The 18762-nt window shown below is 30.0% G+C and overlaps 1 protein-coding gene across 1 annotated transcript in view; it reads right to left on the reverse strand.

Moving 5' to 3' along the window:
- The window catches only part of LOC129917668 (protein slit), an 80257-nt gene extending 61740 nt beyond the window's left edge, over positions 1-18517 (reverse strand). Inside the window, 2 exon segments of the mRNA XM_055997709.1 lie at positions 8179-9834; positions 18405-18517. Coding sequence (XP_055853684.1) covers positions 8179-8540 — 362 coding nt within the window. The 5' untranslated portion in view covers positions 8541-9834; positions 18405-18517.
- Between the last annotated feature and the right edge of the window lie 245 nt (positions 18518-18762).

An 18762-nucleotide genomic window follows, 5' to 3' on the forward strand; every position in this document is an offset into this window, starting at 1 on the left:
TAGACAATTGAAAATATCTTTGTAAGTGAAATGAAACTGCATAACCTATTGGACCTAGGTACAGTTTCTAGGCCTTAGGATTCTATGATTCATTAATCCAGCCTTTTTCTGTTAACCGGTACCCAACGCAAGACTAAATGGTGAACCTAATTCGGTCCTGGTTTGTTTTCTGTTTACAGTCGGTGTTAGCACAACACGACAGATAGTTACAGGTATTCGAGTGTTCGAAAGAGTAGATGTATTTAAGTATATCTATCTCCATCAATTTTTTTTCCTTGTCTTGTTGTTGTTAGTATGTATGTAAGAGATATCTGGGGAGAATTTTTATTGTGGCCCCATGGTGAATAAACAAGATTGAGATCCAAAATAAATGGCTGCATGGGTTATAAATTCCTGCTTCCAATCTTTCTCTCTCTCTCGCTTTTTCTAAAGCTTGAATGTTATGTTTAGCATTTGTACCTTTAACTGAAAATATATGTTTGGACGTGAGTGAGGAGTGTTACTACTCGTTTGTACAACACACACACACATATAATAGTGTGGCGGCAATTCAAAAAGTTCACAAAATCACTTCGCACGAAACTTGTCCGAATTGGAATTTATAGGCTGCCCCTGGTTCGGCCAGCAGCTCCAGCTCCAGCTCAATAGCCAACGACCGACACACACATTCTATATGTTGTGTGATGGCATTGATGCAGAGGATAAAGATGACGAATCATAACTCTTGGAAAGTATCTACTATCTATGTAGGTAGTCGAGAGTTGAGAGTATCTTCCAGAGTGTGTGCAAATTGTATCTATCTATCTAACTATAACTGTCTATATTGTAGGTATACTTATAGAGATGTTTTGAAGCCTTTCACACAAAACTCTCGAAGATACAAGATTAAGTTAATTGCACAAGACTTGCACAGCAGCCCCAAGAAGCGAAGAGAGAGAGAGAGAGGAAACTTGTTTTTTGATTACTGTTTGTGGAAATGAACGCCTTATTCCTTACTTCCTTACAATGAGGATTTCAAATGGCATCACAAAGGGAATTCCACTCAATTGAATATGTTTTGAATTCATAAAATCTCCATATATACTCCAACAAGTATAGAGATGAAGAAGAAGGGTTTTTTTTTTTATATACATAACTCTCTGATTGGTATTTGAAAAGCAATTCAAAAGATAGAAGAGCCCAGAAGATTGTAGCTCAAGTTTTTTTTGGTTGATTTTTAATTTGTAGCAAGTTCTGTTCATTATGTATGCCAAATTGCCAAAAATGTTCATACATACATGGAATTAATTGAGAAATTCGTATATAATGTATATTGTATGAGTTTGTATAGGAGGTAGGAGGTATACCTACTTTTGAGGGAATAGATATTTACTAACGAATTTCTTGATTTGATGAGTATTCCAAAAGTGTGTCTTCTTCGAATGAAAGATGATGAGTGTGTATGTAGTCAAATGTTTGAGATTTAATTGCTTCAGGCATGTAGAGAGTGATTGCGAAATTAGAAAAAAAACAATAAATAAAATTCCTACAAATTAAAATTAGTTTATAAGAAAACTGAAACCAAATAAATTGGTTTTGCGGAAATGCCATCATACCAAACAATTTGGGCAAAATTCCTGAACCCACATTTAAATATGTTCAATTCTATTTTGCTAACAAAACCGATACAAAAATAAATCTTTTTCAGTTAAGCTGTAATCTTAGATACCTTAAAAGATACCAAAGTTTTAAGACTGGATTACAAAACTGCTTTGCCTGGAGAACTAACTCGAAATTTTTAGATAGATTTCGGAGATAAGTTCTTAAAAGAGTTATAACAGAAGCTTATAGGATTCCACTTTCCACTTTCAAATTTCTTTCAAAAACAAAGATTTTTTTTAAAGCCGAGCTACATGTATGTGAAATGCAACTCCCAGCCCTTTAATGTGTATTTTTATAACATTCAAAAATCTGAAAATCTCACATCATTTCAAATGGTCTTTAGCACTTTTATACGCATTGAAATTATTAATCATTTAACTACTTCCAATTTAAGATTTAAATATAAGTAGTTATTATTGAAAGAATTACAATTTTTGGCGGGTAAATAAAATGGAAAGCAAAATTACTAGTAAAGAAATGTTATAAGCTAGGAATGTAGCTTAACAAAATTAGATTGAATTAATTTTACCCAAAGCTTATATAAACACAAGAATACTAAAAATAGTTATTATCTATTATGTTTTTTATTATAATGGACCACTTAATTTGTGCTTGATTTGATAGCTATCACTAAAAGGTTTTCAATAAAAAGAGTTCATTAAAATTTGGAGAGCATGTAGGTACGGTATAAAAAAAATTAATTGTTTATTTAATCGGGTAAATTTGATTTATTCTCAATGCGAAATAGCTCTAAAGAAAAAATAGTTTCAAATAGGTATACATAATGGTAAAATTTTAGGTAACTTTTTATTATTACTGTTGTTGATATATTTTTATGTAACTTCTTACTTCTGTCATTTCATATGAATTCAAAAAATATGGTGTGCATGATTAAAAAAATTGAAGACACTCTTTAAAAAATGCGAAATCACCACCATTTATTGTTTGACTGATAGATTTTGTCCAAAAAAAAAAAAATTACAATTTCAATCTTTGACATTTCGTCGCCGTAAAGCAAAATTGTTCCAAGTCACAAAAAGCAAATTTTACAGGGGACGATTTTTAAGTTTCAAATAGCAACAATTTTCTCATCGTTTGCCATTCAAGTTATGTTTTTTATAATGTTTTCAAATTCGGAAAGAGCACCTCAAATTAGTAAAACTGCATCATTAACTCATTTTCGGTAATAAGTGGATTTAGAACAATTTTGCTTTACGCCGAGGATTTATTTGTCTGACAATGATATTTCAGAAAATATTGTCATTTTGAAAATTGTCAGTTCACGCAATAGTAGAAGTTACCTCTTCAAATAGTATATATTATCTATATGAAATCTTTTTGGCTCCAGGCTCCAGGTCAAACGAATTTCATTGTTGGCAGTTGGCAATAGTTTGTTTACAAAAAAAATCAACAAATTATTTTATGGGTATTTGTGATAGGTATCGACAATTTTTTTGTAGTCGTCAATAGCAAGGTTTTTGTTTAAATTAATTTTTTTAATGCATATTTCGAGCTTTATAAAAAAATATTTCAAAAAAAATTTTGGGCTAGGTTGGTCAAATAAATACGTATGATCAAATAGGTAAATATGTAAAAAAGTCAACGAAGATTGTTTAAAAATATTAATTTGAAATATTATTTTCAATGCGAACAATTTTAATTAAGTACCTATAGCATATTTTATTGCAAACATTTTTAACCCTCTGTCGGCACACGGGTGCGAATTTGGCAGGACAAAAATAAAAAAGTTACGATTTTTTAAAGATGTGGTCACAAAAAAGTCTCTCTATAAGGGTGAAAATATATATTTTTTTGAAATTGTGAATACAATATTCGAATTCCTCGGAAAATTCTACATCAATTTCATATATGATTCTCTATAAAATATTTTGACCGGAAAAAGTTCTAGCGACATTAAAAAGTATAAACCAAATGCGCACCCGTGTGACTTTCACGTCACAAAAAAGAGGTGTAGGGTTAATTTGCATTGTTTTTTTTTCTTAATTGCAAAAAAAAATTTAAACGAAAAAAAAATTTCATTCCAAAAATATTGGAATGAATCGGTCCCACTTTAGATTTGTTTAAAAATGTTTTGAACAAAAATACGCACTTGTGTTTTAAGTAAAATAATCTGCATAGGTATAATCTGGTAGATATTTGACAAAAAAAAAAATTGTCAGATTTCATAATTGGATTTTATCTGGCAAAAACAAAATAAAATGTAACCTTATACTTGTTTACTTGCATGTCAGATATACTAAACAATTAAAATACAATTTGCCGTCTGACAATTTTCGGAGAATGGGTTATATGCATACAAAATAGTAAATGCTTTAGCTTGAAAAATTGTAAATTATGAACTTTTTTATCCATGTGGGTAGAGATGTACGTAAGTAAACTTTTTTTTTACGATTAATGATGTCGAATTTGGTACATGTACGTACAACAAATACGTTCTTAAAACATACCGAAAAAGTACCCCTTAAATTTTTGTAATACGGAGCTCCCTGCTCCCTGTATATTTTGAGTTACTATTCACCTTCCGCAATAAACATTTTCAAATTTTGACGTGTTTTACTGGTGCTAAAGTTTTGTTACTCCTAAAAATATTTGCTTTAAAAATGCTAAAGTTTATTCATCTATAAGGTACCTACTAATTTATATTTTTTTTTTGTGAATATATTCTTCACATCATTGCTCAATTTCATTTTCAAAATATACATAACTAAATAAACCTTATTATTATTTTAACTATCCAAATTATAAAATATCATTTTTTTTTAAATTGTTAACTATTTTATTTGCATTTTTTCAATTTAAATTTCTGTCTAGGCCTATATACCTTCAATTATAATAATCAACAAAAAAGTTTGTCATTTTGGGATTGAAATTCCTGAAAGTCTCTGACTAATCGACCTTTAAATTTATACATACCATTCAATATAGAAAAAAAAAAAAACTAATGAGCGCACAATTTAATTAATGATATTTTTTTTCTGATCATGAAACAATTTTCAATTAAAACCGCAAACTTTTAATGAAATCAAATTCCAACCCCAAATCTGATTCGCTATGCATCAACTACCTATATAACCATTTCCTCTTTCTCTTTACCAAAAGTAAAAAAAAAAATACCAATAAACCTATATTGAACATTGTAACAAAAAAAAAAAAATAAAAAATCATTAAAATTTATAAATGACATTCAATAAATCTAACAAAGTCAAGCAATTAACATGATATCTAGGCTCATTAACACTTCAGAGTTGAAGGCATAAAATGTGAAGACTTGTGAAGTTTTTTTTTTTTTGTATTCATTCCACAGATCTATTGGTGTCCATTAACACACGGTTCCCTGCATCATTTCATTATGTTGCATGGAGCTCTGTTCGATGGAACAAAAGGAAACTTTTTTATCTTCTTTTTTTTTGTGTATTTGAGGCAGAACTGAATGACTGAATGCATCAGTTGGTTTGTTCGTCTGCTCTCATGCTATATATTTTTGTGGTCACACAACACAACAAGTGCCATCAATCTGTAACACGAGGATTGATTGACAAATGGGTGCCGAAATAATAAAAAAAAAACAAAGAATTTACAAACAAAGAACCGCGAGGTAGATAAAAGCTATAAATTCAACGTCAAAATCTGAATTTTGTAATACAGGGCTGCCCAATAGAATCTGTATTCACGGGCCATTTTCATAGTAAACTGAAACTGTTAGTGGCTTAGTATAATCAGAAGGTAAGGTGGTCACAAAGCAGAACGCCTAACCACAAGCGACCTAGTTAACTTCTAGGGAAACATTAAAAATGTAACCGGAAATGACCGGAAACAGAAGTTTCAGGCCATCAAACACCTGATAAAATTCTAATTAAAACCTCAATCTGCTATTACAATGTTGAATTTTCTTTGCATTTGGCCCGAGGACCTTGCTTTGGCGATCCCTGTTGTAAGATGTGTCGTGTGGATCCGTGTGAAGGGCCTCCGTACAGATCCGAGTTGACAAGGGGAGATTGGGTCTAATATTTTGTATTTTTTCTCTCCAACAAAATGTGGTGTATGTTGAAAAAAAATTTGCATTGGATTTATTAATTAGACATTTGAGAATACCGCTTAATTTCATAGAAAATTTAAATTATAAATGTTTATGCGGGATATAATGTGGGCGATGCCGCCGTCAACAACATTCGGGATATATTGTCAACGTATTTTGTTTAAAAATCTAATCTTACCGTGTGGTAATAAAATATAATTTATTGAATTCAAATGTAAATTAATATCTTTTGTTCAAAATGAAAACAGACTTTTTTTTTTAAATTTAAATATTTATAAATAAACCTACGCTATATGGACTGATAGGGAATCCAATTAATTTTAAATTTAACAAAATAATAGACAACGTATGTTATATAAATTAATGAGAATTGGGTTTTTGAAAAATTTTAATTTAAATTTATTCGTGTAATCTACATTGGAAGATAAGTAGGTAGGTACTCATAAAGATTTTTATTCGTTTTTGATAATTTGATTGGTTTCAATTTAAAGTAGGTATAATTAGCAGCAGGTTTTAATTAAAAATCAAGTCAATTATGAACTGAGTGTGATTTTTACGATTGAATAGTTATTTTTTTTGTGTGATTTTATTTTGGGGAACACTATTACCAAAAGTAATAGTGTTATGCATTTGCAATATTAAATATTTTCCGCGATTTAATTAAACTATTTGAAAACATCTATAAACGGAGACATTTTTGTGAACTCGTAGTGCTATTTCTTCCGCCGGTATAGAATTATTTTCTTTGTTTTATTTGTTTTATAGAAAATCTTCAAAAAATGATTTCTTTTCTAACGATCTTTTTGATTTTGAGGCTCAAGTATGAAATTCGTGTGTCTTTGTTTCAGGAATGTCCCTCACTGCAATCGGCTTCAAGGATTTATTCGGCAACAAATGACATCACTTTTTCATGTAGAAAAAGAAGGCGTATGAAAAAGTCAAGTTCTAGGAACTTATGGTTCCCTAACTGTGAATTTGAAACTGTCAGATCGACTGTAGACACTCTTAAAATACAAGAGATGCTTGATCTTTCCAAGGAACCAACATTTACTTCGATTAACAAATAAAAAGTATATACAACAAAAAGTCAAGAACCTTTTCGAATCGAGTACAAACAGTGATGAGGTTTAATGATGGTGGTGGGATTCTCAAAACCGCCAGATAGGTACTTTTTTATTTGGTTCTCTAGCGCAAATTTATTTTTTATTCCTACATATCGTTTGCACAAAACCAAAACCAAGAATCTTAAAAATTTTAGTTTTGAGAAAAACAGTTTTGGAAGCTCATGCAAACTCAAACTCAAATTCGTGCAACAGAAATTGATAGTTAAGGCTGCTAGGCAACAGATGGAAGATTGGGGACAACTCAGTGAATAGAGGTTCTGATAACAAGTTAAATGATAACAGTGAAAATGTGCAAAAATGCAGATTCGCGGTTTTGGCTTTGTGCCAATGATATGGTCAACGCGATAAAGTTTCCGCTCTTAAAAGTATCAGAAGTAAAAAGAAAAGTAGGTCTAAGAACTTCTCGTACAAGCAAGTGCAAAAACACTAGCAGTCAGCTGGAAATGGAACAATATAAAATCGGGAGGCTTGTCGGCAATTTCTAAAGTCAACCCGTCGAATCCCACAGGCGGATCACTAGTGTGAAGCAGATACGTTTGAGAGTTATGATCCTGTCGACATCGAGAGCATAACAGCTCCAAATTTAAGGAAGAAAAAGATATATTTTCCGATCAAAGCCCTTATAACAGATAAATCCATTTTCTATACACTGCACAAAACACTATTTTCCGTGTTGGGAAATCGTTTGAATTTATTTTTAATCATGAAATGTGTAAGTTAGGCCTTTGACGAGAAAAATCCCGGTAGTGGCAAAACCATATTATAAAAAAGTCCTTTCATTGATTGCAAGGCCGTTTAAAATTTTATGATGACACACTGATTATAGAACATATGAGATATCTGTCAAGCTTGTTTGGCATTTGCATCAGGGTGACTATAATATTGGGAGAATATGTCACAAATTTTTGATAGTTTTTGTGTTTTGTTTAATTTGCTAAAAAGCCCTTAGAAAAGCTAAAGCTCAAAGGGACTTGACTATTGATAAATAAGAGAGTTAAAATTGTTAAGGTTGTTTGATGAGAAACAGACCGAATAGTCCCATCAAAAAAACATTCTTAGCAATAATCAAGTTTGCCCTGATATTCTAAAAAAAAAATCCATGAACTCTTAAAAATAAGATCTATACGTATACTATTAAAAGAACTACCAACGCCAATATTTCTTATTTACCTATCCAATAGACCACCTGGTCTTGATTTAAACTTGAAACCCAAATTTAATTAAACTGACTTCAGCAGAATTGAATAACGATGTCAAACAAATCCTCCCCTCTCAATAAACAACTCAATAAAAATATAATGAAAAGAATAAATACAATTTTTGTCATACATTAAAGTAAAATAAAATGACACTTACAATCTCTCGACATCTGCAGATATCTTTCGTGGAACTTGTGTCAATCCACGATGCGAACAATCGACAGTTAATCCATTACACGAACAAACCCGCGGACATCTTGTCTCACTGAGGATGCCAACACCACCGCCAGGTATATGTATCCCAACACTAGTGATGCCACCCCCATAGGGTTCAGCTGCAGCGCCCGTAAATGCATTCGTTGAACCACCGCCACAAATAACATGCAACAATGCTACGCTGGACCATAGTAATAACTGAATTGTTTTGAATATCCTCCTCGATGAAACTTTGTGCTGCCGAAGCTGAACCCTATAATTCTTCTTAAGGGTTGCTGATGTCGTAGCTGTTTTTAGCGACATAATATGAATATATATTCCCCGTGCTCACTTCACTTGCTCACTCATAAAAACAAAACGACCGTCGTCGTCGTCGATCTCAGCGACAATACCGATAAAACCAACAACAACTGCATTAACATTTACGAGTTATAATGAAAAACCCGCGAGCTGAGGATACTTCAAGTGGAAAAAAATAAAAAAAAAAAAAATTAAAGGGTTGTTCTGCTAGAAATCTGCTGAAGCTGATGATGTTGATGATGTTGATAGCTGATGCAACTGCAACCAAAAAGCTCTTCAATTGCGCTCAGTTTGTTGAATAAGAATAAACAACAAAATGATTAACAAAAAACGAAAAAAAAAAATATCGAAACTAGTTGATCGACAATACGGCGACGTATGGTAGCACCAACAACAACGGGGTCCATTCACCTTCACAAATTACACCCCTTTTTTGCGCGTTTTTGTTTGCGTTTTTTTTTCAGCAAATTTTTTTTGCGCGAGCTATATCGTGGACCGTCAAACAATCACAATAGGCTCGTTCGAGATGTGTATATATTTGAAACAAGAGGAGAGACAAGCTGTATATTGTTTGAGAGACTTCCCTCCGCTCCAACACCGACCGACGCGCCACAAACGGATGACGACGACAACAACACGATTTCAATTCGATTTCGATAACACACAATGACGGACGACGATATATGCGGGACACTTGGTGTTAAAAACACGACCAGAGCGAAGATTGCGTTCCGGCAGCTGGTACACCTTTTTTTTTACCCCTTTTTATTATGCACAACTCAAAATAAAAATAAAATTAAAATGAAAAAAAAAAAATAAATCAAACAGCACTTCACACTTTAATTTGAATTTCTCAATCGGATTAATGTAGTTTTTTTTTTTTTTATTCGTATTTGCTTTTCATTGAATAAATTCACCACGATTATGCTGAGCAGATACACAAACTATATCTAACAGATACACGACATCAGTACACAGAAAGATACACGGCGCATTTGTTTGCTATAGCTTGTTTTTGTTTGAAGTTGGATTCTATATAGTGCGTTGTGCTCTATTTCCTTTTCTCGTGTTGGTTGCTGCTGATGGCGATGCTGCTAGAATACTAGAAATGATGATGCTGCTGTTGACAGTCAGACCTAGACACAGGGAGTCTTGGGATTTTTTTTTTTTTTGAAAGAGGGATGATTTCAATACGTCAAGACTATATTGTGCACTTGACCGACCCGAAGAACTTGTGTCTTCTTTGATGATATTGATGATGATGTACAGCTGGGCAATATCAACTACTATTGAGCATCTGCAAATAAAGGAAGAAATGTTTTTTTTTAAAGATTTTTTTTTACAGATTTGTTTTTTTTTTTTGTTGTTGGTATATGAAAGTGAATGGAATGGATATTTTTAAATGTGATTTTATGAAAGTACTCAAAGGGCAGGTTATTGAATTGTTAGGAAACAAATTTTTGAACAGCAAAGGAGGGAATAGGTATACAAAAGATCGTTTATATCATTAGAATGCTGAGACTTGCAAAATACTTGTTATTGATTTCATCAATAAATAATAATAATTTTTTCTGGATGTGGATTTTATTTCCATTTTATAAGTTTCTTTTATCGTGATATATCAAACCAAACCAAATAAATGGGCATTAGAAATGAATAGTCTTTAACAAGAGTTGAAAATTAAATAAAAATTGTCTAAGCTAATTTTTTAAGAAATTTTTGTACCTAGAAAAAATCCATATCGTCGGTGAAACCAGAAAAGTGTGTAACTCCAAATTTTCTGAAAATCAGATTTGAATGCCATCTGTTAGTCAAACCTGATATCTACCGTTCCTTAAACTGGGAATCCCCTTAAAGTTCATAGTTTTTACATTGTATATATATTCTTATAGTACTCTCATGAAGTAGAATTTTCTGTTTTGCGTCGCCACCGCTGGGATCGCTAGTTTATTTTATGTTTGAACCTTATGCAGAAAATTGAAGTGCAGATCTACCAAAAGATGTCGCTAAAGTATTTTCTTCGATTGATAGTACTATAGAAATATATATACAATGGTTTTTATTTTATTTATGCAAATTAGAAAATGGAATCTCATACAAATGCCTTCAAAACGATGAGGTTTTAATGCTCTCCTACAAAATTTGCTAAAATGGAGTTACATACTTTTCTGGTTTAACCGAAAAATTCGGAAATTCAATTTTTTTTACAAAAAGTTACTTACCTACATATAGTAAAATTTTCAAATACGGCTTGCTTCGAATCGGAAAGTAACAAAAAGAGTCAAAATTTTTTATCGTTACAAAAACTGTCATATCCTTTTACAGTATCCATATATTTTTGCTATTTTTGGCCAGAAATCAGACTTCAAAATTTATAATTTTAAGGTTTCGAAAGATTTTGAATTTATCTTTGAGTAAAAATTTGTTTTGTCAAAAATTTCCTTTATAAAAAATATTTTTTTTAGAAATATTTTTCAAAGATATTGATTCATTGGACTTAATTCTCTAGTGTTTCTTGCTTATTTATTCAGCATTTGCTGGTTCTTCTGTTCTGAATGGTTATTTCTTACTCAAAATAAGCCCGAAGCTTGGAAAAATAATGACAGAAAACTTTGAAAAATCTTATCTGGAAAACATATCCATTCTAATTTTTTTAAATGTCATTTCCCAATTAACGGCAGCTGTCATAGAATATTTTTCTTGGTCTGAATTTGTCGATTATTTTTTACCAAAAAAATTTTAGTAGCCTTTATTTTAAAATTATATAATTAAATTCAGTTTTTTGAAAACGAAATTGGGAATAACAATTTTTTTCAAATTTTTGTTTATTTTTCATTGAAAATCTAAAATCTAAAAATAATCTCCCCCACTTTTCAGCATGTTGCTTGTTCTTTAAAAAAAAACTCAAAAATTATTGCAACAAAATTCTCATGCCTGATTCACATAAATACGTTGGGAGAGTAAAATTGAAAACTTGTTTTCGATAAAAATAATATCCTTCTTTTCACACACATTCTTCTATATCCTGTCAAAAATAAACAATTACCCAAAACAAATCGTAAGATAACCGAATGGCTTACGATTAAAATGACCAAGAAAAAATCTCGTCTCGCTCTCGTCTCATGCGTCGTCTCGCAATATTGCAAATCAGGAATCAATTGATTTTGTTTAATTTTTTTGTTGTAATGTCTTGTTGTTTTGTTTTGTGTATTTTCTTACTTTGTTTTTCAGATATTTTTAAAAAGAAAATTAAAATAAATTCATCAATATTTTTGAGTGGCAAAAAAGTTCGTTTTTCAAAATACATTTCACAATGAAAGGGGTGTTTATTCCTATCAAACAGATCATTATGTCGAACTTTTTAATATTTTTTTTAAATATGCCTTCATGCAAAATTTTCCTAGATAAATAATTCAAGTAAAAAATCGAAATACTTATGGGCCACTATGGCGTATGCGTAACATTTTGTTCTATAGAAAAATAAACTGAAATAGAAATTATAAAATTTCTGTCGGTGAACTATTTAATCTAACCAATTTATTTTCGTATAATAATAACATTTATTATAATGTAACAATAACAGTGACCACAGTTTATAAAACCGATATCAATGAGTCTCTAAATTGTCTGTGAAATTGGTTATTTCAAAATTTGATCTTCTTTTTTTTTCCTTTTTATTCAAAGCTGGTATGATCTCGATATCGAGGGGATCACAACTGTCCTACGAATTTGTTTTACCTGTGGGGTTCAACGGGTTTAGTCAAATTTAGATATGGGAGGGTAAATTAATTTGAGGATTTTCGAAATTTAGGTTTAAAATAACCTTTTTTTTATAACCTCCTAACTTTAAAATTAAGTTAATATATGAATTAATTTCCATGAATTATAACAGTCATTAAATAATTCCGATGTGCAATCCATTATCCAGTCCAAGAGTACAAAATAAAAAAAAAAAACGAATCAATAAAATTCCCTAGATTTTTCTTGCTAAATGCTGATTGACTGATGTTTACTTTCAGTAGCCCCCTTGTCTTGGTCTGATTTTCTCATCATGTGGTAGCTTCAAACTTATTAAAAGATCTCGTCTTTCAGTCATCTCCTAATGCGAACGTTATTCGCGCACAATCTTTACCACATTAATTGGTTAAATTGACGACTATGACAGACAAGGCTGCGAACGCACATTAAATTAGGAAATCAAATGAACCAATTTACGTAGATTTTTGTCAATTGCTTTTTTTTTGTATATTAAAGAGGCTGAAAAAATAAGATCGTCAAAAAAAAGTAGAAGACCGACGACGACGACGGCAAAGGAGGGAAAGTGTTTGTATATAGAAATTTTCTTTCTTCATAAAATGTGAAATGCCAAACGTAATCCCTGCATTTCCATGTCTCATCACAAAGTAATCCCAAAAAAAAGCAGTAAAAGGGATTTTGGGTTTGCGATAAAATATAACAAAAAAAAAGTAAAGGGAACGCCCGCTATACACCCTCAACCCCAAAGTGAGGGTGTTATTCTAATGTGTCTATCTATCTTTACAAAAAGGGACAGTGTCTCAATCTCAATACCTAGCTTTTACTTGTCCCCCCAAACCACCACTACCATCAGCACTTCACCTATATAAAGTCCCCCCAACACTCTGTTGTCGAACCTCACTTCAGAGAGATATTGACACAATAAAACCCTTAATTTTATTTGGATTTTTTTTTTTGTTGTTGTAGGTACTTTAAAACGAAAAGCAAAGCAGAAATTTCTATATCCTCTCTAGACAGAGCTAAGGGCATTTGCATTGCGTTCGAGTTAAGTCATCACATCTTTTTTGTGAACAAGATAATCGATCTTCAAATTGTCTACACATTTTGTATATGTTGTCGTCTTCTTCGCTTATCAGAGAGAAGAGTTTTGTATAGTTTGTTTATTGCGGCCTTCCTGGAGTCATACGGGCGGCAAAAACATTGATGGTATATATAAGGTAGTATGAGGTTTTTTTTTTGAGAACGATGTGAGACAATCGAGATAAGAAGGTAGGTTGCTTTGTTTTATTTATATAATATAGAAGGTGTTGTTGGCATTAAATGCGTGTGGACGATTTGTTTAGTTTTGTGTTACCTTTTTTTTTTTAAATAAATGCCTGATGATGGTTGTCGCTCTCTTCATTTCATTTTATGACTATAAAGATACGATATGATGTGATGAGTCATAAATGGGTCTTTTATAAGAGTATTGGATTTGTTATGAAAATTTGATAACTTTCAATAAATGAAACTGAGTTCAAATGGTTTGGGTGAAATGCACTGATACATTTGGGGGATTTTACAATTCCTCTGTTAGGAGTTTTATTTATAAAACAAACAAAAACAAAACTAATATGCACGTCTGGGTGGCCCTTATTGTTTAGAATTTTAGTTATTTTTTAAAAATCATACAAAATAAATTTAATTTAATTTTATTATTAATTTTATAAGAAATGTAAAAAAAAGTACTAAAAGTTGTTTTAAAATTACGAAAACATCTTTTTAAATCATTTAAATTTCAAAATGAAGTATATGGCATTTAATTTCTTGTATAAAAAGTATTTTTGAATTTTTTTTATTTTGAAAATTGTTTGAGTCGCTATTTAAAAAACTAATTTTTTGTATACAAAAATTTTTGAAAACTAAAAAAAATTATACATATGCTATTTTGAAATTATTGTTACACACATTTGAATCAAATTTTAAGAAAATTCATTAATTAATTTTGAAAAAAGTTGATTTTTCAAAAAAAAAATTAAAATTTTTATTTATGTATCTAAAATTGATATTTGTTTTCTGACGAGAACGTCAGAAATCAAGAAAAATGTTTCAAGACAGGTACATTAAAGGTTCAAAAAATATAATTTTTTTTATATTATTCAAAAATTTACTTTCAATTTTAGGGGTGTGAGTTTAAGAAATTTTAAATGCATTTTTTAATTTTTTTTATGAATCGTAGTCTTTTAAAATAGAAAAAAAATTACCGACTGAGGTTGGCAACTCTCCACCCAACATAAAGACTTTTTGCCTGTACTCTAATAAATGCTTCCACTTTTTTTTATCATATTATTTTAAAGAAGAGGAAATAAAATTAAATTAAAAGAATCTAATTGCAAGTGACATGAAATGTTTTGCGTGAATGACACAATTTCGAAAACCATTGAAAAGTAGACGAAAGTTTGAACTTGCCCTTTCTTTTTACTGGCAAATTGCCAATAAATGACTTCATGTTGCCAAATGTATATAAAAAAATTACTTTGGCAATTCTCGGTTTGATATAAATCTGGCAAACATTAGGTATTTTCGAGTTCAAATGAAAAAACAATGCTGACATGTTCAAGTAATTTAAAATTGACACACGAACAACTGCAGATTGAGAAGATGATTAAAAAAAAATTAAAAGGGAAATAACTTTGATAAAAATAAATCTGCAGCACTACTGCCCTGAAAAAGTGACTTCAATCTTGTCTCGCCACCTTGGTTGTTTGCACTAAATTTTTGTCTGGCATTTTGAACTTGCCTTTGAGAAAAATTGATCTTTATCGAACTTTGTCAAAGGGTTGCTCAAAACAATTTATTTTAAAGAGAAGCAGGTGCTCTATGGATCTGCAAATTAAGTGCTTTTAGTCATTTGTTGAACTGTTTAATGTTTTTCTTCGACGTTTTCCGACAGACTTTTAAATTTATTTTCAAAACAGTTTCGAAGTAAAATATTTATTGTTTTCCTTGATCTTATTGCATGAAATTTTTTATTTAAATTTTGTTTAATTACATTTTAAAACCTTCAACTCATTAATTGCATAGGGCAAGGTGCAGATAGATAGCTACCACCTACCATAAAAGGTAAATTGTTAAAATATGAAAAAGGGCCTCTTTCCTATAATGAAACTTGCCTTGAAATGTCTGTTAACATCCGAATCGATGATTATAAATTTTGATGGGAACCAATATTTATGTAACACAATCATACATTAATCAATTCCCACACAGACTTGTTTATTAAAATTTTATATAAACAGAGGCCTACCGTCATATTTATTATGTTCATTACAAGATTTTTTTGATTTTCTCAAAGAATGTGACAACATATACAAACTCGTATGCATATAAATTGCTTGTTTTTCTTTAATTTTAATTTTGAAAGTCTTAACAGAGATTAGTGTTAATCTCAGCTTGAACTGTCATTCATCAACGCATTTACTGTGTTTTACCAACAACCATTGATTGGATTATTAATCAAATTTTATAAAAAAAATATATTAAACTTGTTCAAAAAAAAATAAATAAAACATAAAAGAGATTAATCAATTTTTATTGTAAATGATGTTTTCGAAGATGATTAATCACAAAATGATGTTTTTTTTACTTAATTCTTGCATCGATAAAGATGTTCTTTGGGTGAAAGTTCAATAATAAAAATTAATTAAATCAGTGGCTAATGTCTTTGATTACAACTAAGTATTTGATAATGATAACATATAATCGTTCATGTGAATGTGTGTATTTGAATAAAAGATAAGGAATTTATAAATAAATATTATGAGTCTCTGATACATAACTTGTCTGATTTGCATTGCATCTGATCGAAAGGCATGATTGATTGGGAAAGTTAATATAGTAAATGATCCCGAAAAACGTGATCTGTGTAGCAGCAGTTTAGCACAGCAGCAATGTATTTTTACATTCTAAAAAATGCAGTTACCTAATAGTTGGCGCTACACAGCATGTATTTAAGTGCACGTCGTAGTCGCATTAAATTGCTCCTACATTTAAAACTGTAAATTTAATTTAAAAAAAAAAAAATACTTAAGAAATACATTCAACATGATGTTTTTCACATACAGGGTGTCCAAAAAGTAATGCTTCATGTTGAAAATGGTAAAAGATTAGGGACTTTCAGAATTCAGTTAAAATTTTTCCCGAATCATGACATTTTTCAGTGAAAGGAAATTTTGATTTAATTTTAAAAAATAGTACATGAAAAAGTTTTTAATTCTCACGTTTGTAGTAATTTTTTTTTCAAATGTGTTGCTTTATACAGGGTGTCTTAAAAGTAAAGGTTCAAAAGAAATAGTCTGATAGACCAACTTAAGGGCTCTTAGAATTTGGAAACTTATTCATCCCAAATCATTCCAGTTCGAAATATCCTTACTTTACAACAGTAATTTTTCGTAAATGCACCCGGGGTTCATCGATTTATAAGACGTTATAACGTCAAACAATGGAATGAAAGGAGCTTCAACTCAATTTAAGTAAATGATAAACTTACTTTTTTGAAGGTTTAATGTGTGTTAATCTCGAATCCGAAGTCAGATATATTTTATTAGTGTCCGTTTTTGAAAAACAGTTCTTAATGAAAACTTTGCAAATTATGTTGAAACAAACTACCACACATTATAGCATAACTTAAAAAATAAAAACAGTCAATATGCTACTTTGGCCCACTCTTGCAGTTTTTTTTGCTGATATATTTTTATAATTTTATGCTGGTGATTAAAATTAAAAAAGTTGTTTTTCTCGAAAACGACGATTTTTTAAATGAAATACATGTGATTCAACAAATAAGTTGTTTCTGTTGAAATAAAACTATTTTTTTTAAACTTTTAACGGTAGGTAGGTCGTTTTTTTTGTTTTCTGACTTTCTCGTAAACGACTAAACCGATTTCAACGGAAATTTTGAACGAAAACATTTTAAATATAGGAACCTACCTACCAAAATTAAGAAAAAATTCCAGAATACGAACTTTGGATTTTTTAGATACATATTTAATTTTTTATATTAATTACTTCTTTAGAATGGCATATCAATTTTTTTTGAATTTTTATACACAAAAAATATTTAAAAAAAAAAACGGGTTTTACAATTAAAAAAATAATTCTAAAATTTTTTGAACACCTTTTTGACACTACTCAAATTAATAAAGGATTAACTATTCATGAAAAAAATTAAATAATCATTTTTATCAAAAAACAAAACCGACTTCCATGGCTTAAACTTGGTTTTTTTGGTTTTTCTAATAGTTCATATGGCCAGAACTGAACTAAATTAAAATAGAACCACATGGCAGCAACCAGCTTTCCAATACAAAAAGAATTATCAAAATTGGTTCACTCAGTACAAAGTTATAAGGTAACAAAAAAAAAAAAAAAAAAAAAAACAAAGAAACATAGTCATATTGAATACCTCCTCCTTTTCTCCTTTTTGGAAGTCGGTAAAAAGAAACATGACACAATTTACTTAACCTCGATGAGAATCAGTGTGGATTTTATTTTTGTATGTTTTTGACTTCAATTAATAAAATAATTTACAAAAATAAGCCTTTCAAATAATATTTGAGATTTCAAAATATAGGTACATATAGCTTAACCTCACTTATCAATCCAATAGTATTTTAAAAACATTTTTGAACTGATACCAATTTTTGTATTGTTAAACTATTATACTTTTTTTTTTCCTAAGATGTTTTTCCTTTAGTTTTCTATGGATCATTAAATAAGTTTGTATCAGGGATTATATCACCAACCACTTTTATGAGAACTTTGAAAAAAAAAAAAAAAAAATAATACCAAAGGATTAATGAAAAAAAAAAAAAAAATAAATTAATAGGGATATAATTTGAAACTTGATCACACATCATTAAAACATCACCTTTAACCATAGACTTCCAAAATTATTAATGCCAGTAATAAAAAAAAGGATATATTCTTTTTTTTTTGTTACAAGGGTCTATTTATAAAATTCAATAATAATAATAAAATTCCCTTCTTTAAAAAAAAAGAGAGATATCAAGTATCACTAAAAAAGAAAAAGAGGTAAATGTCATTATGATGAACTGCCAACCTTATTCTTACCTTGTAGGTACGTTGTTTCTGGGAAACAGTATTTACGATGTAAAAAAAATGCAGCTACGTTGCATCCATGTCCTCATTCGGTTTAATTAAAATTCCAAGAATTAAGAGTGTGTCTGGAATGAGAGAGAAAATAAAAAATAAATATTAATTATTTCCATTATACTGAAAAAAACTATTTGTTTAATTAAAAAAAAAAAAAAACATTTTTATCTCTGCTACTACACTTGATTCTAGAAGTGCTATCGCACATTGTTGCATTCCAAATTTACTTAGATAATCTCTCAAGTAAACTTGGTATTTTTTGAAATACAAAAAAAAAAAAAAAAAATAGAGCAGATAAATGTAAGTATATGAAGCT

The sequence above is a fragment of the Episyrphus balteatus genome, chromosome 4, assembly GCF_945859705.1.
Source record: "Episyrphus balteatus chromosome 4, idEpiBalt1.1, whole genome shotgun sequence".
In the NCBI taxonomy this organism is placed as follows: Eukaryota; Metazoa; Arthropoda; class Insecta; order Diptera; family Syrphidae; genus Episyrphus; species Episyrphus balteatus.